Here is a 22,500-nt window from a genome sequence, read left to right on the forward strand (position 1 = left end):
CCTTGGCTCCGTGGACCAGGTAGGTGGCCGGGTGTCTGCGGTTCTCCCTCAGACCTGAGGTAGAGACGGAGAGAGAACAGAGGAACCTTCCAGAACATCAGCCGTACCGGACCCCCAAGGCCCCTTGTCCTAGACCCAGAACTCTGGTTTAGCGTTAACGGGATAAAGCCTTTTGATTGTAAAATTTTGATTTAAATGTTCTTAGCCGGTAGACAAACATACTCCAGGAGCTTGCTCGATCGCCTTGTTGAGAGGGGTCAGGGAAGAATGTTTACAGCTCACTTATCTGGCCCCCGGGTGATTACTTTTTTTTTGCTTCCCTCTGGAATATGTAGGGGTGGGTCGTATGCCCACCTCCCTTGTTCTCTGTAAAGCGCATTGTGTTGCCTCTGGGTATGAAATGCGCTATACAAATAAAGCTTTGATTGATTGATTGATTGATTTTGATCGGCCACTAACGCAGGTCACAGCGAGGCAGAGAGGAAGCCAGGAGGAGACAGGAGGGCTGATGGTGAACTCACCTCTGAAGGTGTCCAGAAGATGCTTGCCCACATACCAGCACACGGTCTCAAAGTTGGGGAACTTGAACAGGTCTGCTGTGCTCAGCCTCTTCTCTATCTCATAAGCTCTGATGAGGGATGAGGACAGAAGAGAGACGGTTGGAACATACGGACGTCATCCCTTAAAGTCGCACTGAAACGGACGTTTGAGATCATCTAACTTCCGTAGTTTGACGTATTTCCGACGCAAACAAGCTATGAGGGTGGGACATAATGTTTAGAGGAATTTGATTGGAGCATTGACAAGTGGACGGGTTTTAAGAACTTTAGACAGATTCGATAGAAGGATAGCGTTGATTGACGGGTGGATGTCGTGAGATTATTGGCCTAAAATCTAAGGTACCTGTTGTCATCATTGCACGTGACCTACCGTTTTCCAGGAAGTAAGAAATGATATACTTTGATATAAGATTACAACAAAAGTAGAATTTTGTAAATATTTTGGCATACATCGTTGGTGAACGAATAGGTGAACACTATGACCAATTATGTGATGTGGGGTAATAACGGTCTGGGACTTGTAATGCCTCTGAGGTGGGGTAATAACTGGACTTGTAATGCCTCTGAGGTGGGGTAATAACTGGGACTTGTAATGCCTCTGAGGTGGGGTAATAACTGGGACTTGTAATGCCTCTGAGGTGGGGTAATAACTGGACTAGTAATGCCTCTGAGGTGGGGTAATAACTGGGACTTGTAATGCCTCTGAGGTGGGGTAATAACTGTCTGGGACTTGTAATGCCTCTGAGGTGGGGTAATAACTGTCTGGGACTTGTAATGCCTCTGAGGTGGGGTAATAACTGGGACTTGTAATGCCTCTGAGGTGGGGTAATAACTGTCTGGGACTTGTAATGCCTCTGAGGTGGGGTAATAACTGTCTGGGACTTGTAATGCCTCTGAGGTGGGGTAATAACTGGACTTGTAATGCCTCTGAGGTGGGGTAATAACTGTCTGGGGCAGTAATGCCTCTGAGGTGGGGTAATAACTGGACTAGTAATGCCTCTGAGGTGGGGTAATAACTGTCTGGGACTTGTAATGCCTCTGAGGTGGGGTAATAACTGTCTGGGGCAGTAATGCCTCTGAGGTGGGGTAATAACTGTCTGGGTCTTGTAATGCCTCTGAGGTGGGGTAATAACTGGACTTGTAATGCCTCTGAGGTGGGGTAATAACTGGACTTGTAATGCCTCTGAGGTGGGGTAATAACTGGACTTGTAATGCCTCTGAGGTGGGGTAATAACTGGACTTGTAATGCCTCTGAGGTGGGGTAATAACTGGACTTGTAATGCCTCTGAGGTGGGGTAATAACTGGACTTGTAATGCCTCTGAGGTGGGGTAATAACTGTCTGGGACTTGTAATGCCTCTGAGGTGGGGTAATAACTGGGACTTGTAATGCCTCTGAGGTGGGGTAATAACTGGACTTGTAATGCCTCTGAGGTGGGGTAATAACTGGACTAGTAATGCCTCTGAGGTGGGGTAATAACTGGGACTTGTAATGCCTCTGAGGTGGGGTAATAACTGGGACTTGTAATGCCTCTGAGGTGGGGTAATAACTGGACTTGTAATGCCTCTGATGTGGGGTAATAACTGGACTTGTAATGCCTCTGAGGTGGGGTAATAACTGGACTTGTAATGCCCCTGATGTGGGGTAATAACTGACTCACCGGAGCTGCATGTCAATATTGAGGCTGTGCAGGAAGTTTCCCCCGAATGCCAGGCAGTCCACAGGGGTCAGCACAGCGTGGATCCACCCTGGAACCAACGGGAACAGCATATTACTATATTACCAGCACTGATAGGCTGGTCTGGGCCCAGGATAATGACTCTGACCCTGGTTTACTAAGCGGTCGGAGGACAGGAAACCGGGCTTCATTTCCACCACAAGTTCAGCATTTATCAATCTGGACTTGAGCGGAGAGTGAGAAGTTACGTTAGTTAGAAGTTAAGTTAGAAGCAAGTTAGAGAATCATGAGACTGATTCTGACTGGCATCTAAACACAGCCCAGCCACATAGGCCTGATCATCACTTAGAAACATGTAGCCTATCCTATGGAAAAATATATTTTGTAAAGGCCTCTTCAATGTGTCATATATCCCTCACATAAATGGGCATTTTCAAATTATTTGTAGTTAACAGAGTAAACAGGTTTTTGGTGTAAGAGTAATTTCGCTTTCATTTTGAGCCTACTGAAACTATGCAGCCTTACAAGTCTTAAAATGAAAGTGAAATTAATCTTACACCAATCAATCAATGTACTGGTGACATAATTACTATCAATCAAAATTAACAAATGACGTGATGTTTTAAATGACGATTGTTTTCATCTGCTACATTTATCAACGCCCGATCGTTCGTACGATGGGATTGGCCTCATAAGACTGTTAGATAGATCATGTGAACGCTGTCCTACCATCACTTCTTATCAGATCTGCACTCCTTTGATAAATGACGGCCACTCTCCACTGAAGGAGAAAGATGAAGTGATGAGGACATATTGCTGCTCACCTGTTGGGATGAAGAGGGTGTTTCCCTGCTTGACCGAGCACTTGTAGCACATGTCCACCTGGTCCCCGAAGAACATCTCGTTCTGATTGGACGAGGAGCTCCAGCGCTCAAACAGCACCAGGTTAGCAGGCGTGGGGGAGATCAGGTAGAAGATCTTCTCCCCCTGAGAGAGAGAGAGAGAGAGAGAGAGAGAGAGAGAGAGAGAGAGAGAGGGAGAGAGAGAGAGAGAGAGAGAGAGAGAGAGAGAGAGACAGAGACAGAGAGAGAGACAGAGAGAGAGAGAGAGAGACACAGAGAGGGGGAGAGGGAGAGAGAGAGAGACAGAGAGAGAGAGAAAGAGAGAGACAGAGAGAGAGAGAGAGACAAAGAGAGAGAGAGAGAGACAAAGAGAGAGAGAGAGAGAGAGAGAGAGAGGGAGAGAGAGAGAGACAGAGAGAGAGAGAGAGAGAGAGAGAGAGAGAGAGAGACAGAGAGAGAGACAGAGAGAGAGAGAGAGACACAGAGAGAGAGAGAGGGAGAGAGAGAGAGAGACAGAGAGAGAGAGAGAGAGAGAGAGACAAAGAGAGAGAGAGAGAGAGAGACAGAGAGAGAGAGAGAGAGAGAGAGACAAAGAGAGAGAGACAGAGAGAGACAGAGAGAGACACAGAGAGAGAGAGGGAGAGAGAGACAGAGAGAGACAGAGAGAGAGAGAGAGATGAATACATATACTTGCACTTGTAATCGAACAATACAGTCCCAAATAAAGAACATCTCCCAGTCAACATCAGTAAATCTTCACAGCACACATCTAGGAAGAGTTACCCCCTGTTTCACTAAGTCCATTCCCCCTCAGTTACCCCCCCATACCTCCCTCCCAACCCCATACCTCCCTCCCACCCCCATACCTCCCCCCCACCCCCATCCCTCCCTTCCACCCCCATACCTCCCTCCCACCCCCATACCTCCCTCCCCCCCCCCATACCTCCCTCCCTCCCCCATACCTCCCTCCCTCCCCCATCCCTCCCTTCCACCCCCATACCTCCCTTCCACCCCCATACCTCCCTCCCTCCCACCCCCATACCTCCCTCCCCCCCCCCATACCTCCCTCCCACCCCCATACCTCCCTCCCTCCCCCATCCCTCCCTTCCACCCCCATACCTCCCTCCCTCCCACCCCCATACCTCCCTCCCCCCCCCCCATACCTCCCTCCCTCCCCCATCCCTCCCTTCCACCCCCATACCTCCCTCCCTCCCCCATCCCTCCCTTCCACCCCCATACCTCCCACGCACCCCCATCCCTCCCTCCCTCCCACCCCCATACCTCCCTCCCCCCCCCCATACCTCCCTCCCACCCCCATACCTCCCTCCCTCCCCCATCCCTCCCTTCCACCCCCATACCTCCCTCCCTCCCCCATCCCTCCCTTCCACCCCCATACCTCCCACGCACCCCCATCCCTCCCTCCCTCCCACCCCCATACCTCCCCCCCACCCCCATACCTCCCTCCCACCCCCATACCTCCCCCCCACCCCCATCCCTCCCTTCCACCCCCATACCTCCCTCCCACCCCCATCCCTCCCTCCCACCCCCATCCCTCCCTCCCACCCCGTTTCCTCCCTCTCTCACCCTCAGGACGTGGTACCACACGGAGGTTCCTCCGAAGTCGATGTGGAAGTCTGTGTAGCTGTCCTTCACCCCCATCAGGCAGTACTTCTGCACGTTGGGCCTCTCAAACACAGACTCCTCCGGCCACAGGTTCTCCACCCAGGAGAGCTTCCTCACGATCTTAGGGGTCTCCACCAGGTTAGACAGCCTGGGTCAGGGGTCAAATAACCTGCTTTAGTACATCATAACAACACTCCTACGACCCAGGAGAGCTTCCTCACGATCTTAGGGGTCTCCATCAGGTTAGACAGCCTGGGTCAGGGGTCAGGGGGCAAATAACCTGCTTTAGTACATCATAAAAACTGTGAATGAAATTCAAGTCTCACCACTGTGTTTTGTTTTCCTACTTGACTGTTGTTCTAACTTTGTAGTTCGTTCCTCTAGAATCAGTCTGTTAAAACTACAAATTGTTCCTACTATCGCTTTCGTTCCCCAGTCACTCACTCTTGCCTGGATTCACTTCCTGTGCATCGAATCTGAATTTGCAAATCCTAACAGAATAAAACTATTGTCTTTTGTTTGAAACCAGCTTGAATCGACCACATCGCGTGTTCTTTGAAATCTACCTTAAACCAAGTATATAAATACTTTCATAAAACACTCCTACGACCCAGGAAGCTCAGGTCAGCGGGGAGCTTTTTTGGTACACTACGTCAGATCGTAACGAACTTCAGTCTGCAGAGATGATTAAACAAACCACTTTGTCAAGCCTTAATCTCATAAGTGACAACATGCAGGTGTAAAAGCATGCAGTACATTAAGATCCATGGGATCACTTTCTCAGAACATATATCCAAGGTGGTGCATGGTAGCCTCGTGAGAGTACTTCCCTCGACAGACTAACCTTCAGACAATCAGCGGAACAATTCTTTTGCCAAATCCAGTCGGAAAAACAGCAAAAATGTATTTTCCTCTGAGAAACTGTGTGCAAACACACAAACTTATTCTTGTACAATTTTTATTACTGAGTGTATTTCTGCAATACTGCACTCGCGGCTGTGTTTGTTCTAATAACGTTAACGTTACTGCTCGTTGCTTTGGGAGACTGTTTAGCCAGCGGTCTGTATTTCTTTTTCACGCATCGACTATGGGAACCAATCAAGGGCTACTTTCTACTGGGGGGCAGAACAGCAGTAAGAACGCAGTCCCTGATTGGCTCGGTCAAAACAAGAACGCAGTCCCTGATTGGCTGGGTCAAAACAAGAACGCAGTCCCCGATTGGCTCGATCAAAACAAGAACGCAGTCCCTGATTGGCTGGGTCAAAACCAGAACGCAGTCCCTGATTGGCTGGGTCAAAGCGTAACTGAGTGTTCCGAGGGGCAGGCTGTACCTGGTCTCTGAGAACTCCAGGCTGATGACGTTGAGCGTGCGGTCTCTGTTGGGGCTGTTGTAGTACTCAACGAAATCCCCCAGACGCATCTTCAGGTCACACTGGCGGGACACGTCGATCACGTCCACCTCTTTGTCTGCACCTGTTAACCACACAAAGTCCAAATGTCTTAAATTCTATGTTTCGTTTTAATTGCTGTTTTTTTATTTATTTCTCTGAAGTGTAATAATAATTAGTGTTATACACTGTAAAAAAAAAAGTGATTTGCATAAGTGACATTATTAGATTAGAGACCAATGTATTCGATTCAATATAGACTTCTGGGAAGAAACAGTGAAACCTGATGAAGTCATGACCCAGCAGGTGTGGTCCTAGTGTGTGTGTAGAGGGAGGTGTGTGTGTGTGTGTAGAGGGAGGTGTGTGTGTGTGTAGAGGGAGGTGTGTGTGTCTGCAGAGGGAGGTGCACCTATGTAGTGCTCCACGTCGGCCACGCTGAAGGAGGCGGGGGGGAGGTTCATGCCCAGGCCGTCTCTCCTCAGCACCAGCACAGGAACGCTGAACGAGCGCTCCTCCAGGAACTCCACCGTCAGCTGCGCCCCCGACGGCTTCAGCAGCACCTCGTCCGCACTGTCACACACACACACACACACACACACACACACACACACACGCACACACACGCACGCGCACACACACACACACACACACACACACACGAACCATTAGCAGGCAGACAGATATTCTATGCTCATAATGAGAGAGAAGAGAAAGAGAAAATATGCTAGAGGGAGGGAGAGAGAGAGAGAAGATGCTAGAGAGAGAGAGATATGCTAGAGAGAGAGAGAGAGAGAAGATGCTAGAGAGAGAGAGGGAGGGAGAGAGAGAGAGAGAGATGCTAAAGAGAGAGAGAGAGATGCTAAAGAGAGAGAGAGAGAGAGAGAGAGAGAGAGAGAGAGAGAAGATGCTAGAGAGAGAGAGATATGCTAGAGAGAGAGAGAGAGAGAAGATGCTAGAGAGAGAGAGGGAGGGAGAGAGAGAGAGAGAGATGCTAAAGAGAGAGAGAGAGATGCTAAAGAGAGAGAGAGAGAGAGAGAGAGAGAGAGAGAGAAGATGCTAGAGAGAGAGACAAGACCCCGGAGTCTCACTTAGGGAAGGTCCGGCTGCGCAGCTCTCTGACAAACTGCGGACTTCCTGTTTTCACCGGACGCCCCGCCTCCTTTGCTGCGGCTCCGCCCACCTCCACCTGCCTGCTGGACCCCCGGCGCTTCCGCACGGCCAGACATGCAGGAGGAAACACACAACAACTCGGATTAATTCAGACTGGGATGTCCTGATGAGAAGCCCGCTAGGAACCCCACACCCTTAGAACAGAAGCATACGTTCTCTAATGGCGTGAGCATTCATGTAGAACATGGGTTCCCAAACTCCATCAATGTGGGCCTCCCCTCTGAAAACAGTGACACACCCGCGCCCCCCCGAACCCCCCAAATTTGTCCATTAAAAAAAAAAAAAGACCTTTAAAATCACGTTTCATTCATAAAAACCATAGAAAATTCTAAAATAAAAAACATGTTTTTCCTTCTTTTTTTTCTAACCATCCCTCCGTGCCTCCCCTGAATTTCTTTGGGGCCCCCCAGGGGAGGCCCGCCTCACAGTTTGGGAATGCCTGATGTAGAATAACACTGAGTTGATACCATTCCACGTGTATGCACTCTACACGTGCACGCAGAAGGGTGCATATGAGAGGTAACAGAGGCGGTCTGAGATGAAGACAGGCAGAAGGGTGCATATGAGAGGTAACAGAGGCGGTCTGAGATGAAGACAGGCAGGGTGGTGGACTGAAAAGAGAGAGGACTTACTGACAGACGGCCCATGGCTGACCTGACAGTTAGGGCAGTGGTAAAGGTCTATCTCCGCCGCCTTGTCCTCCTCCACCCCAACACAGCTACACAAAAACAACAACACACACCCATGTATTCAAATGCACATTTACACCTTATAACAGCTGGCTCCATAATCATATATATGGAAAGTAGAGCAAATTACTAGAAATGTGATGCAGCTTTCTGAAATATATAGAATGAATTACCTTCCATGGAACCAGTCTTGGCAAATGTCGCACTCGATCATGAAGCGCGTGACATCGTAGGGTAGACGACAGAGGCAGTACACGGGCACGGACGCCATGCTGGGCTGCGATGGAAGCTAGATCTGCTCTGGCTCGGATATAAAATCCACTCTGGGTAAAGACAGCACTACGCTGACACAATCTGAAACAGGAACCCTTGAAAAGTTTGATGAAAGTTTCTCCTTGATTAGGGTTGCATGGACCTCTGGACCAAGGAGCACTAGGATGAAACTGGTGGACTGGTCTCACTTCTCTGGATGAGGGAGCCTCTTGCTGTCATACATGGTCTGGAGCATTCGCCAGGGGTAGGCGCCTGTTGAAAGGGGAACACAGGTTGAGAAGTTTAAACTCTTGAGATGGAGACAGGTTGAGAAGTTTAAACTCTTGAGATGGAGACAGGTTGAGAAGTTTAAACTCTTCAGATGGAGACAGGTTGAGAAGTTTAAACTCTTCAGATGGAGACAGGTTGAGAAGTTTAAACTCTTCAGATGGAGACAGGTTGAGAAGTTTAAACTCTTCAGATGGAGACAGGTTGAGAAGTTTAAACTCTTCAGATGGAGACAGGTTGAGAAGTTTAAACTCTTCAGATGGAGACAGGTTGAGAAGTTTAAACTCTTCAGATGGAGTTACTCACAGATGGAGTTACTCACAGATGGAGTTACTCTTCAGATGGAGTTACTCACAGATGGAGTTACTCTTCAGATGGAGTTACTCACAGATGGAGTTACTCACAGATGGAGTTACTCTTCAGATGGAGTTACTCACAGATGGAGTTACTCACAGATGGAGTTACTCACAGATGGAGTTACTCACAGATGGAGTTACTCACAGATGGAGTTACTCTCAGATGGAGTTACTCACAGATGGAGTTACTCACAGATGGAGTTACTCACAGATGGAGTTACTCACAGATGGAGTAACTCACAGATGGAGTTACTCTTCAGATGGAGTTACTCACAGATGGAGTTACTCTTCAGATGGAGTTACTCTTCAGATGGAGATACTCACAGATGGAGTTACTCACAGATGGAGTTACTCACAGATGGAGTTACTCACAGATATAGTTACTCACAGATATAGTTACTCACAGATGGAGTTACTCACAGATGGAGTTACTCACAGATGGAGTTACTCACAGATGGAGATACTCACAGATGGAGTTACTCACAGATATAGTTACTCACAGATGGAGTTACTCACAGATGGAGTTACTCACAGATGGAGTTACTCACAGATGGAGTTACTCACTGATGGAGTTACTCACAGATGGAGTTACTCACAGATGGAGTTACTCACAGATGGAGGTACTCACAGATGCAGTTACTCACAGATATAGTTACTCACAGATGGAGTTACTCACAGATGGAGTTACTCACAGATGGAGTTACTCTTCAGATGGAGTAACTCACACATGGAGTTACTCACAGATATAGTTACTCACAGATGGAGTTACTCACAGATGGAGTTACTCACAGATGGAGTTACTCTTCAGATGGAGTTACTCACAGATGGAGTTACTCTTCAGATGGAGTTACTCACATGCAGCAACCAGCAAAGCAACAGAGCAACATGACCAAACTGCCTACTACTAACATTAGCTCGCCGTGATGAGTTTTTATGATTTAAAGTCAACTATTAGTTAACTAATACCAAATAGTAAGCTATTTAAACACAGAATACATACTTGCCTAGGGACTAACGTTACTAAATACGTTAGTATAGCTCACCAAGAGAGAGAGTTAGCTAATGCTAGGTTAGCCGGCTCAGAGAGCCAGATTAATTGTAACTAACCTTAGTGAGCTGGCCTGCTGGTGTTAGCTCGTCAGCAGCAGGCTACTTAGTGCTAGCATTAGCATTAGCCCTGCAAGCTAACCAGCTAGCTAGATAAGCGTTTACGGCTAGCTAATGTTAGCATTAGCTAGCTAGCTGGTAGACGTAAAAGTAAACAAATACATCCACTAAAATGTGAACGGGGTAGGTTTTATATACCAACTAGTTTATGAGCTATTTCAATTACCTTTTAAGTTGTATATTAATAAGTGAGATTTGAGTCTGACATGAGTTCTTACCGCATTTACAGTTGTGTTGTTCCCGGGCGGATGAGCACTCAAACACGGGCCTGAGTCCCAGGCAAGGCCGAGGCTTGAGCACTCAAACACGGCCTGAATCCCAGGCAAGGCCGAGGCTTGAGCACTCAAACACGGGCCTGAATCCCAGGCAAGGCCGAGGCTTGGTGAGGCCTTGTTTAGAGATGTGAAGTATTCAACCACAGTTCTCACTGCATTCCCTGTTTGACACAAAAAAATATCCACTTGTGTAATTTTGGCCCAAGGGTGAAAAATGAAACGATTTAATAGTTAAAAGCAGTTCTTCAGAAGCACTTTGACAGTGAATAAGCCACAGCTACAGATGAACCAGCGCCATTTCAAATCCAACCAGAGACTGTCTGTTGTGAGAGAACAATAAAGTTGTGGGTCATGAAAAGCTAGTGTAAAGCTGTCTATTATACTAACTCTTTTTATATTTTATTTTTTTTAGATTAACTCTGCCTCGTGTTTCTAATGAGATTAAAATGATCATTCCACAAAAAATGTATGTAATAAAATACATAAAAACCAAGAAATACTCAAATCACAAGTTTGATGTTTAACACCATTTATTTAGATTAGTTACAAAACATAAATAAAATCAACAATTGAATTAGTTTTTACATAGGCTAAATCACCAGCAACATACATTTCTTATTCAACCTTTTCTTTCTTTTTTTTAGTTTAAATTACCTTTCAATCGTTGCATGGTTCTCAGTCAGCTCATGTTGGGGCTCCCCCGGGTTTTAAGGGCGTGTTCATGTTTGGTGGTCATGTTCTCCCACGTTGTCAATTTCCTAAATGCAATAACATTAGCAAACTGACAACTCTTTGAATCTATAAACATGATTCAACACAGAGACAGGTGGAACATAACCAGAGGAACTCCTTTAACATGGATGAGAACCAATATTTTCTAGCTTCATAACCTCCAATTTAGGTACTGATGAGAACACGATTTTACATTTTGTACAACCCCCATTTCAAAATACAAAAATAATCATTTTCTTCAAGATAACCTTTTGGTAACAATTCAGGAGTTTCCTGAATGAAGATCCTCAAATGTGTCAACATGTTAGTATTTGACTTGACAGCACAGTAACTCACCTCCACTAATAATGAACTACAGTACTGTGAAAATGTGGGTTGTCTCATAAAAAACAACATAAATACTGAAAACCATTATGTTAAAGTCTAGATTCATATGCAGTCGTAGAGCTGAATTTTGACCAACCAAAAAATCAAGCACAAATTGTTCCTCATTCCACTTAAGTGCATCTTTGACATGTTGCAGCCCGTCAGTGTCTTATACTGTATTGTACAATCTCCTCTTTGCTGTGGCACAAAATATATATATATATTTTTTAACAGAACAAAAACAAAAACAGAGACCATCCTTTGTATTGTCCAGGTAGGATTTCAAAAAAATGTATTAATATATCAATGCCTGACCGTTATTGGTCAATTTTGTATATGGCTAAGTGCACTGATAACCCAACAGAATGTCTGCATGTTATATTCGGCGTGTCTCCCAGCAATCTATCACTGAAATAGAGCATGATGGGAAATGGTGAAATGAGTGGTTTGGAATCAAGTAAACCTTTTGCAATGCAATGTATGCAGCATATGTGGCCCTTGGTCCAATTCAAAAGAGTAATTCACACTTCACCAATAAGGACAAAAAATAGTTCATTAATAAAATCCAGAAGCCATAGTACACTTGACAGATAGGCAAGCAAGTTTCTCACAATGCTGTTTGACATTGGACTAAAACGACAGGAAACTTCCTTTTCAACTGTGTCTTGAGGGGCGTGTCCAGAGGTGTGGAACCAGGTGAACGTTTGAAACAGTGACATCTACCGTGAGAGGCTGCTACTGTAACATGGGAACAGTGTGGATACAATTTGATGCAGTGCAACAATATCACAATGCTTTGTCTTACAGGGGAAAAAAGAAAACACAAAAGAATTCTAAAAGGCAATATGGGGCCGACCTGAACACGAGTCTCCCTTCACCAATACTGGGCAGTTTTTCACTAATTTCCCTCCCAAGTACGACTCTTTGATAAATAAAACTGACTTCGTTTTGACTGTTCAGCTTGTTGTGCATGATGTGTCATAAGTAAGGGTGTCACTGCACTAAATTCATGTAAGTCAAGGGATACAGTAGGTGCATTTTCAGTAAACTCAATTTCATAAGTATTCTAATAAAATAAATTAATCAGGTTTTTATCAGGTGACTTATTGTGTTAATTCAAATATCTCTAACCCTAAACCTAAATTATTACCCCTATTCTCAAAGTAAAATATAATATAAGTACATGCCAGGCCTGCGCACTACACTGTATAACAGTGTGCTTAGCTAGTGGCACTGTGGTAATGATGGTAGCCAGTTAGCATTACCATGCTGTTATTTAGCATGCTGTGGTTCAAACTGCTTCATATTCATCGTCCATTAAAACATTTGTGCTATAGGCCTATTCGTTTTAAGAATCGTTTAAATTTCCATTATGTAGTCGTTGTCAACGTGCTTCTACAAAAATACTTTGCTAATGCCTTACAGACAGATCATAGACAACACAAAATGATAAATTTAGATGACAGTTACTAATTGCACTTTTAATATTCGTAGTCCTTTCAAATGGACCGTTGTGTCTGAAATAAAGATGATGATGAATAAGCGTTGACAAATGAAAACAATGTCAAAAAATCTCTGTGTTCCTTCATGTCTCTGCTTAGGAAGAGCTCAGGTCCAACTGGGTTGGATAGAAAATAAAACGTGACTGTTAATTGGTGTCAAAAACACACAAGGGATATGTACTCAGACAATAAATGGCATCACAAACACACACACAAACAAACAAACACACGCACACAAATACACACAAGCACACATTTAGGTAATTTGTACATCCGAACCCCCAAACACACGTTAGTTCATAGCCCTCGCCCCCTGGTTTCATATTGCCCTCTTTCTGTACATACTAAACTACCATCTCTCACATTCACTCCCCCATCTTCTCATCTAGAAACACACCAGCCTCCATTTTGTCTTCCTCAATCAGCTCTCTCATTCACACGTCCACTCATCTGTTTTTTTTGTCTTTTTCTCCTCATCTCTCTCTCTTGTCTCTCTATCTATTCTTCCATCCCTCGCTCCGTGGTGACCCCGCCCGCTCCCCCCCCGTCTCACTGCTGTCCCATGGGGAGCGAGGAGGTCTGGGGCGTGGGGGTCAGTTTGGCACTGGAAGGTAAAGCAGCAGTGGAGCAGGAGGAGGAGCAGGAGGAGGAGGAGGAGCAGGAGCAGAAGCCGCCCCCGCCGGCGGTGCCCCCCCCTCCGTCCGACGCCGGGGCCGCGTGGGGCGCGGGGTTTCCCGAGCCGGGCAGCAGGGAGCCGGGCCCGGGGGGCATCTGCGACGGCGGCGCCTGGGAAGGCAGTAGAGGCGGGTGGGTGTGGGGCAGCTGGGTGGGCTGGGCCTGGGAGAGGAGCGGAGGCTGGGCTAGAGGCTGGGGGAGGGGCTGGGGGAGGGGTTGGGGGAGGGGCTGGAAGGTCAGGGGCTGTATAGGAGGAGCCTGGAGCAGCGCAGGCTGCTGGAGATGTAAACTTTGCTGCAGCGGTGGGACTTGGGGCATGTGCGTTTGTTGTTGATGTTGTTGTTGTTGGGGTCCCGGCGGGCGCAGCGCCAGACCCCCAGCAGAGGGGAACTGAGAGGGGACTGGTGCTACCAGGCTGGGGGGGGCAGGGGGGGCCTGGGGGTTCAGGGGAGCCACAGGGAACCAGCCTGGAGGTGCCACCTGGTAGGACGACATACTAATGAGCTCCATCCAATCCAATCCAACTTTATTTATAGAGCACATTTAAAACAACAAGAGTTGACCAAAGTGTTTTCCATTTCAATCAATACAAAAAACACAGTAGACAACACAATAGAAGCATAATGAAAGATAATAAAGAGCTACTGTGATGTCACTAAGTCACGATCGTCACAATATGTTCATCAGGACAATATGTTCATTAACGTTTGTAAACAGCATGTTCTCAGTAGTACAACATGAGTACAGCATGCTACAACGTGAGTACACACTAAGAAAATAAACTACAGTCTATAACATATTTCTTTCCTTAGTGTGTGCACGATCTAGAAGCTAGCGGAAGAACATTTCACTACTCGTTGTAACTGTATGATGTAGTATATGACAAATAAATCTGTCATATACTACATCATGCTCATAAGCAGAAATAGGCCTACGTGATAGATAGAATACTTTAATAATCCCTAATCCCCAGTGGGGAGAATGTTGTTTTGGTGTAAGAGGGGGTGTTACTGTACCTCGGTGGGCTGGCCCCAGCCTCCTGACTCCACCTGCTGGATCTGTTTGATCTGATTGAGCGAGGGCTTGGGAGGGGCGGGGCCAACCGTCTCCTTCGTCCAATCATCCACCAGTTTGTGCAATTCATCTGTGAACGTGCTCTTCCTCGCACCCATCCCATGGGCTGGAGGACTGTGGTCTGAGATGAGGAGCAGATGAAGAGATGGAGGGGAGATGGAGAGATGGAGAGGAGATGAAATGGACAGGAAGAAGAGATGAAGAGATAAAGAAGAGATGGAGAGATGAAGATGAAGTAGTGATGGAGAGATGGAGAGGAGATGAAGAAGAGATGAAGAGATGAAGAGGAGATGAAGATATGGAGAGGAGATGAAGACATGAAGAGAATATGAAGAGATAGAGAGGAGATGGAGGAGATGAAGAGATGAAGAAGAGATGAAGAGGAGATGAAGAGATGGAGAGGAGATGAAGATATGGAGATGAAGTGGAGAGATGGAGAGATAAAGAAGAAATGGAGAGGTGATGGAGAGATGAAGATGAAGTAGAGATGGAGAGATGGAGAGGAGATGGAGAAGAGATGAAGAGGAGATGAAGATATGGAGAGGAGATGAAGATATGGAGATGAAGTGGAGATATGGAGAGGAGATGGAGACATGAAGAGATGAAGAAGAGATAGAGAGGAGATGGAGAGGAGATGGAGAGGAGATGGAGGAGATGAAGAGATGAAGAAGAGATGAAGAGGAGATAGGGATTTAGAACCAAATGGTAGCGATGCTAAATTTTCAGCCTACAAAATGACATCAGATCTCACCACTCTATTATGACATCAGACCTCACCACTCTATTATGACATCAGACCTCACCACTCTATTATGACATCAGACCTCACCACTCTATTATGACATCAGACCTCACCACTCTATTATGACATCAGACCTCACCACTCTGTTATGACATCAGACCTCACCACTCTATTATGACATCAGACCTCACCACTCTATTATGACATCAGACCTCACCACTCTGTTATGACATCAGACCTCACCACTCTATTATGACATCAAACCTCACCGCTCTATTATGACATCAGACCTCACCACTGTATTATGACATCAACCTCAACACTCTATTATGACATCAGACCTCACCATTCTATTATGACATCAGACCTCACCACTCTATTATGACATCAGACCTCACCACTCTATTATGACATCAAACCTCACCACTCTATTATGACATCAGACCTCACCACTCTATTATGACATCATACCTCACCACTCTATTATGACATCAGACCTCACCACTCTATTATGACATCAGACCTCACCACTCTATTATGACATCAGATCTCACCACTCTATTATGACATCATACCTCACCACTCTATTATGACATCAGACCTCACCACTCTATTATGACATCAGACCTCACCACTCTATTATGACATCAGACCTCACCACTCTATTATGACATCAGATCTCACCACTCTATTATGACATCAGACCTCACCACTCTATTATGACATCAGACCTCACCACTCTATTATGACATCAGACCTCACCACTCTATTATGACATCAGACCTCACCACTCTATTATGACATCAGACCTCACCACTCTATTATGACATCAGACCTCACCACTCTATTATGACATCAGACCTCACCACTCTATTATGACATCAGATACTGCACCTTTAAGTATGTACGTGTTTGTATGTCCATGCTGTGACCTGGCCAGGCCTCAAGGCTTACCTCTCTTGGTGGTCAGAGAGGCGGGGTGCTCTGGTTAAGTATGGAAGTGTTTGTATGTCCATGCTGTGACCTGGCCAGGCCTCGAGGCTTACCTCTCTTGGTGGTCAGAGAGGCGGGGTGCTCTGGGCTGCAGTACTGGAAGAGTCTGCTCTGCTCCCCACCAGAGAAACTACAGGACTGCTGGATCCCTGGAAAGAGAGAAGACAGTCAAACATCATATTCATTTACATTAATCACAATGTTTGTGTGTGTGTGCGTGTGTGTGTGTGTGTGTGTGTGTGTGTGTGAGAGAGAGAGAGAGAGAGAGAGAGAGAGGAAGTTTGTGTGCGTGTTTGAGTGAACACTTGGTATACTTGTATACTCTTAAAAGGGTAATGTTTACATGTTTGTTTGTTTGTTCCCGCTTATCTTCACCCTTGACCTTCGTACTTCAACTATTTGCACATTGTTGAACACTGTACATAAGAGTAAAAGTCTGAATGCTTCTATTTCTTAAAAACGTTTTAAGTCAAATGTTTACATCTTATTGTTTGTGTTATTTTGTTTAGTTTTCATTTATTTTCATTTTTATCGTTCACTTGCTTTGGCATGTAAACTATGTTTCCCGTATCAATAGAGCCCCATTGTTGGGGGTGACTGGATGACTGGAGGTGAATGTGTTTTGTTTGATTGGTATTTTATATGTTTTATATATCTGTTATTGAGCTTTTAGTGAACCATAGGCCTCTGATAGCCTAGGGAGAAAGAGAGAGGGAATCATTGTTGATTTTGTCCACTTACACATTCAGCAGCTGCACATGCTGACGAAATGCACACTTAGTTGAGTAAAAGAGGGAGGGAGGGAACGAGAATGAAAGAGAGAGAGAGAGAATGAGAGAGTGAGAGAGAGAATGAGAGAGAATGAGAGAGAGAGAGAATGAGAGAGCGAGAGAAAGAGAGAATGAGAGAGAGAATGAGAGAGAAAGAGTGAATGAGAGAGAGAGAGAGAATGACAGAGCGAGAGAAAGAGAGAGTGAGAGAGAGAATGAGAGAGAGTGAATGAGAGAGCGAGAGAAAGAGAGAGAATGAGAGCGAGAGCGAGAGAGAGAGATGTGTGTACTGTACGAGCGAGAGAGATAAAGGAGAGAATGAGAGCGAGAGATAAAAGAGAGAGAGATGTGTGTACTGTACGAGAGAGAGAAAGAGAGAGAAAGAGAGAGAGAGATGTGTGTACTGTACGAGCGAGCGAGAGAGATAAAGGAGAGCTTTACCGGGATGCGCCACTCCATTGTTGTCCATGTGGGAGTGTGGGCGAGGCCGGAGCTTGGCTTTGGCGGGTCTGGGCCTGCGAGGGGAGAGGCTGGGGGGGCCGGAGGGGAGGGCCGGGGCGCGGGGCAGGGGCAGGGGCAGGGCGTGGGGCAGGGGGAGGGTCTGATGGTGGTCTTTGAGAGAGCGGAGCTGTCTGTAGAGATCCTGGAGCTCTTTATTCTGCTGGGTCTGCAGGGAGACCACTTCCTTTATGTGTCTGAGGAGGAGAGACCACGGAGGAGAGGTAGAGGAGGAGGGAGGATGAAGAGGAGACAAGGTTGAGGAGGGAGGAGACGGGGTTGAGGAGGGAGGAGACAGGGTTGAGGAGGGAGGAGACAGAGTTGAGGAGGGAGGAGACAGGGTTGAGGAGGGAGGAGACGCGGTTGAGGAGGGAGGAGATGGGGTTGAGGAGGGAGGAGACAGAGTTGAGGAGGGAGGAGACAGGGTTGAGGAGGGAGGAGACAGGGTTGAGGAGGGAGGAGACGCGGTTGAGGAGGGAGGAGATGGGGTTGAGGAGGGAGGAGACAGAGTTGAGGAGGGAGGAGATGGGGTTGAGGAGGGAGGAGATGGGGTTGAGGAGGGAGGAGACGGAGGACATTTAAGAATGCAGGCAGGTCAAGATAGGATGGGCGGACAGGGAAGGGGAGACGAATAGTACAAATGGATTAGTCCAAATTGTAAAAACCCAACAATGGTTTGACCCGAGAGAAGCTGCTCCCCTCCTAGCCCCTCATATCTCACTTCTCTCTCAGCTTATGCAGCTCCTTCCTCAGCTCCTCATCCTCCAGCTCGCTCTCCTCGTCATCGCTGCTCCCCAGGGGGGAGTGGCCGTGGGCGTGGCCTCTGGGCGGGTGGGCCAGGGAGGGAGTCCTCTCCTCCTTCTCTCCCTCCCTCCCCCGCGCCTTCCTCCTCTCCCTCTCCAGGTCGGGGGACACCGGGGAGCTGTCGGACACGTTGCTCTCCTCTTTCCGGGCCTCCGCCTGGGTCACGGAGAAGCGCCCCACTTTCCTGTGACCGCTGCCCAGGCCAGAGTGCATCTCCTTGGGGGGAGAGGTCTCGGGGGGCTGGGCCACTGGAGTGACCTGGGAGAAAGGGAAGAAGAGACAGTTTAATGGCAAGCTTGGTGACTAACCCTTGCTCAGAAAGCATGTTTGAGGCACTGGTGAAAAGCCAGCAGCAACTATACAGAAGGACATTGTACATAAGTGAGTGGAGAGAGAGAAGGTTTCAGTATGTGATAAAGAAAAGAGGGTCCTTTTTTGCATTTGGTTTTATGACCTTTTATGTGTTGCACTTTGTCTTGATGCTTTTAATGCCTCATGTAAAGCATTTTGAATTGCCTTGTTGCTGAAATGTGCTTCTCATAAACTAGCCTAGCTAATGAGATCACATGATCAAGCCAAGCTGGTACAGTAGGATACCTGAAATCGTCCTTTACATGACTGGGGTGGGTTGAGGGGGGCGCTCTCCTCCCTGGTGGCCTGGCTGCCACTGGAGTGTCCATCTGATGGGGGGGGGGGGCAACAGGGACAGGGGACAGACGAGGACGCGGGGACGAGGACGCGCAGAGAGACACAGGGACACAGTTACAAGAGTGAGGAAGGTAGAAAAAGGACGGGTAAAACGGGTAAAACGACACACGGAGACACGGGGGAGACATGTGGACAGACGTGGACAGACGGGGACAGACGGGGACACCACAGAGACAGAGACACGCCGTTAAAGTGCATGACATCACATCACCAGCAACCTAGTGAATCATGGGCTCACATCACGACTATGGGGATATAAACTTAACGTTGATTTAGAACATTATGACAATTTAACAAATGTTTCTCTTTTTCTTGTAGGAAAAGTGACAGGAATCAACTTTATAATATAATAGTAAGTAGGAACATGTTAAGGGAGGGGGGAGGGGGGGGGGTTAAGGGTGGCAGATAAGTGTTTGAAAACAACAGCAACCAAAGACTGGAATATACATGAACATTATGGGATGTTAGTTGAATGTTTGCATTGGTAAAGCCCCTCCCACCCAGACATCCAGTCTCTCATTCACACACACACACACACACACACACACACAACATGTCCCAATCACATATCACACACCAGCGAAGCTGCGCTGTGAACCAGTGATAATGTGGCGTTTGATATCCAGGCGTATTCAGAGCGTGTTGTATATGGGTTGACTGCATTGTTTCACATCAACATGAAACATGTACAGTTTCATGTGAGTGTGTGTGTTATATCACACATAAGGGCACTGCACATCACCATACACACACACACACAAACACATATGTTGAACATAGGGTACATGGGGTGCACATACTCTATATTCATCCATATGTTATCGTTATACTTACATCTAGACATCTATCTAAAAACTACCGCTTAACACATGAACAGAAATACATGCAAGCACTGGTCTGCAAATGAACATTGAAAATGAGGTAATTCATCTTAAGGGGCAGTCCTGGCAATACATTCAATTAAAATAAAATAACGTGCTAAAGCTTAGCCTTCTAAAAGCCTATCCAGGTAGGAAAGTACAGGTAAGCACCTGGTTAGCCAGGTACAGTCAATTATGACCATCATCATAATCTAGGATATCACACACAGAAAAGGCAAATGGCAAATTTGAAAGGAATTAGCTTTAAAAAAAAAAGTATTTAGATTGTAAGCAGATGTAGTGGAGCCAAGCTGTATTTCCTGCTTGTGCTCAGCGATGGTGGAATCTTTGTAAGGCGTGGCCAACACCATCTGGCCTACTGATTCAGCATCGCTGAGCATTATGCATCTGGCATGGATACAGGATGTGATGGGGAGCCCTCAAGCCATGGTGTGTGTGTGTGTGTGTGTGTGTGTGTGCATGCATGCGTGCGTGCCTGTGTGTGTGTACGTGTGTGTGTGTGCGTGCGTGTGTGTGTGTGTGCATGCATGCGTGTGTGTGTGTGTGTGTGCGTGCGTGTGTGTGTGTGGTACTCTGTGAGCTAATCTGCCCCAGGCATGCCAGGTTGAGGGCAGTAGTTTGTGAGGGGGCTTCCCTGGGAGCTGAGGGGGGTAGTGAAGGGCAGGGGGCACTAAGAGCGGGGGTCTCTGCTGGGGGGGTCCTATGAGGTCTTGGGGGGGGGGGGGGGGGGGGTGGAGCAGAGCCTTGATGTGTCTCTGGCTACACTCTGACCCCTCACCCCTCCTCTGATAGTAAACACATGCAAAAACAAAATTGCCAACAAATACATTTTGTAAAGCCATTCCTGCAAATCAGACCATCCAAAAAAAAGGGATATCAACAGAACTAAAGGACAAAGCCGATCACAATACGATAGAAATAACCAGGAAATATATTCTATATATTCTAGTAACTACGGTAGAAACAATATCCATATGATGCCTGTAGGTTTAGCAAGATGCATTACTATGTTATTCTAGAAACTAGACATTAGGTTTGAGTTCATCCCTCCCCCCACCAACACCCCATTCTCTCTCTCTCTCTCTCTCTCTCTCTCTCTCTCTCTCTCTCTCTCTCTCGCTCTCGTTGTTCTAAGGAGACGCTACCTTGCTGGACCCTGGGCTTCTTGAACAAGCTGGCGGAGTGGCGCAGTTTGCATGCCCAGCTTTTGAATTTGCGAGTCCAGGATTTCTTGCTAACAGGATTTGTGATACTAGGACATGTCAGGTTTAGGCCAAAATATCCACCTCCTGCATTGTGGTGCTGCTGCTGCGTCTCAGGCCAGAGGGCCGCCTCGTGCTGATTGGAGGGCCACAGGGCGTCTCCCGGGTTACTGGGGTCAGAGGGAGAGGGGGCGGCCTGGAGGAGGAGGGGGGCAGAGCGTCAGGGGTGAGTAGCTGTGATCAAGGGTCTTTACAGGAAGAAAGAAAGGCTGTTATACGAGCGCAAAAAACCACATGTTAAATAGTGCTGAAGTAAGTGACGTCATCGCTGACGTGGGATTATATGATGTATATAACAAACAGGTCCCTCTGTGTGTGTGGACCAGGACTTACAAGCACGGTGGGTTCTCCGGGAACGGGTGGGCACTGGGACCCAGCGGAGTGTCCTTGTGGGGGGGCCGGGAGGGAGGTGGAGGAGGAGGGGAGAGGTGGGGAAGGCTGCCCCTCCTCCGCGGAGGTCGGGGCCCGCGGGGGAGGGGCCTCCTCCGCCCCTCCTCTCCCCCTCTCCTGGTCGGGGGAGGTGGTGGAGGAGCGGGAGGTGGTGGAGGAGGTGCTGGAGGAGGAGGAGTGCGGGGAGGTGTCGGACGAGGAGGTGGGCGGGGGGAAGGACGAGGGGTGGAGCGAGCGGGGCTCCCAGTACTCCTCCCCTCCCGCCGAGGTGGAGCCGGTGGAGGTGGGGGCGGTGACCCCAGAGGCTCCGCCCACCGGCCCCGCCCCCCCGCAACTGTACTCCTGATACAGCAGGTTCCTCAGCTTCTCGTCCAGCGTCTTAATGCGGTTGTCCACAAACTCGATCTTGGGCGGGCCCTCGCTGTCCGACTCGGCCACGGAGGAGGGCTGGGCCGGCGAGGGGGTCAGCGTGAGGGGGAGGGGGGGCAAGGGGGCGTCGCTCAGGGGCAGGGGGGGCAGGGAGGAGTCAGAGGAGGGGTGAGGAGGGCCTGTGTCCTCGGTCACGCTGGTCTCTCCTGTGGAGAGCTCTGACTCTGAGTGCTGAAACGACTGGTGTTTCTGTAATGGTGCCTGTTGCTGCTGCTGAACTTGCATCTCCATAGCCTTAACTACTTCCTGTTGTTGTTGTTCTTGTTGTTGTTGTACTTGCTTTTGTTGTTGTTGTTGCTCTAGTACTTGCTGTTGTTGTTGCTGTTGTAGCTGCTGCTGTTGTAGTACTTGCTGTTGTTGTTGTTGATGCTGCTGCTGTTGTTGTTG

The 22,500-nt window shown here is 47.6% G+C and overlaps 2 protein-coding genes across 2 annotated transcripts in view; both read right to left on the reverse strand.

The window, feature by feature from the left end:
• The window catches only part of phf8 (PHD finger protein 8), a 22,775-nt gene extending 12,226 nt beyond the window's left edge, over nucleotides 1-10,549 (reverse strand). The window contains exons 1-11 of the mRNA XM_084436215.1: nucleotides 10,231-10,549; nucleotides 8,123-8,474; nucleotides 7,893-7,978; nucleotides 7,179-7,314; nucleotides 6,500-6,660; nucleotides 6,034-6,175; nucleotides 4,664-4,850; nucleotides 3,062-3,224; nucleotides 2,220-2,307; nucleotides 522-628; nucleotides 1-54 (exon numbers count right to left, since the gene is read on the reverse strand). The exon at nucleotides 1-54 is cut by the window's left edge and continues 38 nt beyond it. Coding sequence (XP_084292341.1) covers nucleotides 1-54; nucleotides 522-628; nucleotides 2,220-2,307; nucleotides 3,062-3,224; nucleotides 4,664-4,850; nucleotides 6,034-6,175; nucleotides 6,500-6,660; nucleotides 7,179-7,314; nucleotides 7,893-7,978; nucleotides 8,123-8,220 — 1,222 coding nt within the window. The 5' untranslated portion in view covers nucleotides 8,221-8,474; nucleotides 10,231-10,549. The remainder of the gene's footprint in view (nucleotides 55-521; nucleotides 629-2,219; nucleotides 2,308-3,061; nucleotides 3,225-4,663; nucleotides 4,851-6,033; nucleotides 6,176-6,499; nucleotides 6,661-7,178; nucleotides 7,315-7,892; nucleotides 7,979-8,122; nucleotides 8,475-10,230) is intronic.
• A 2,887-nt stretch (nucleotides 10,550-13,436) lies between these two features.
• Nucleotides 13,437-22,500, reverse strand: part of wnk3 (WNK lysine deficient protein kinase 3) — a gene marked incomplete at both ends in the record, with an annotated part of 45,416 nt that continues 36,352 nt past the window's right edge. Inside the window, 8 exons of the mRNA XM_084461890.1 lie at nucleotides 13,437-13,673; nucleotides 13,872-14,042; nucleotides 14,579-14,757; nucleotides 16,425-16,520; nucleotides 17,583-17,836; nucleotides 18,361-18,701; nucleotides 21,173-21,430; nucleotides 21,628-22,359. Coding sequence (XP_084318016.1) covers nucleotides 13,437-13,673; nucleotides 13,872-14,042; nucleotides 14,579-14,757; nucleotides 16,425-16,520; nucleotides 17,583-17,836; nucleotides 18,361-18,701; nucleotides 21,173-21,430; nucleotides 21,628-22,359 — 2,268 coding nt within the window. The remainder of the gene's footprint in view (nucleotides 13,674-13,871; nucleotides 14,043-14,578; nucleotides 14,758-16,424; nucleotides 16,521-17,582; nucleotides 17,837-18,360; nucleotides 18,702-21,172; nucleotides 21,431-21,627; nucleotides 22,360-22,500) is intronic.

The sequence above is a fragment of the Borostomias antarcticus genome (genome assembly GCF_949987555.1).
Source record: "Borostomias antarcticus genome assembly, chromosome: 3".
Taxonomy (NCBI): Eukaryota; Metazoa; Chordata; class Actinopteri; order Stomiiformes; family Stomiidae; genus Borostomias; species Borostomias antarcticus.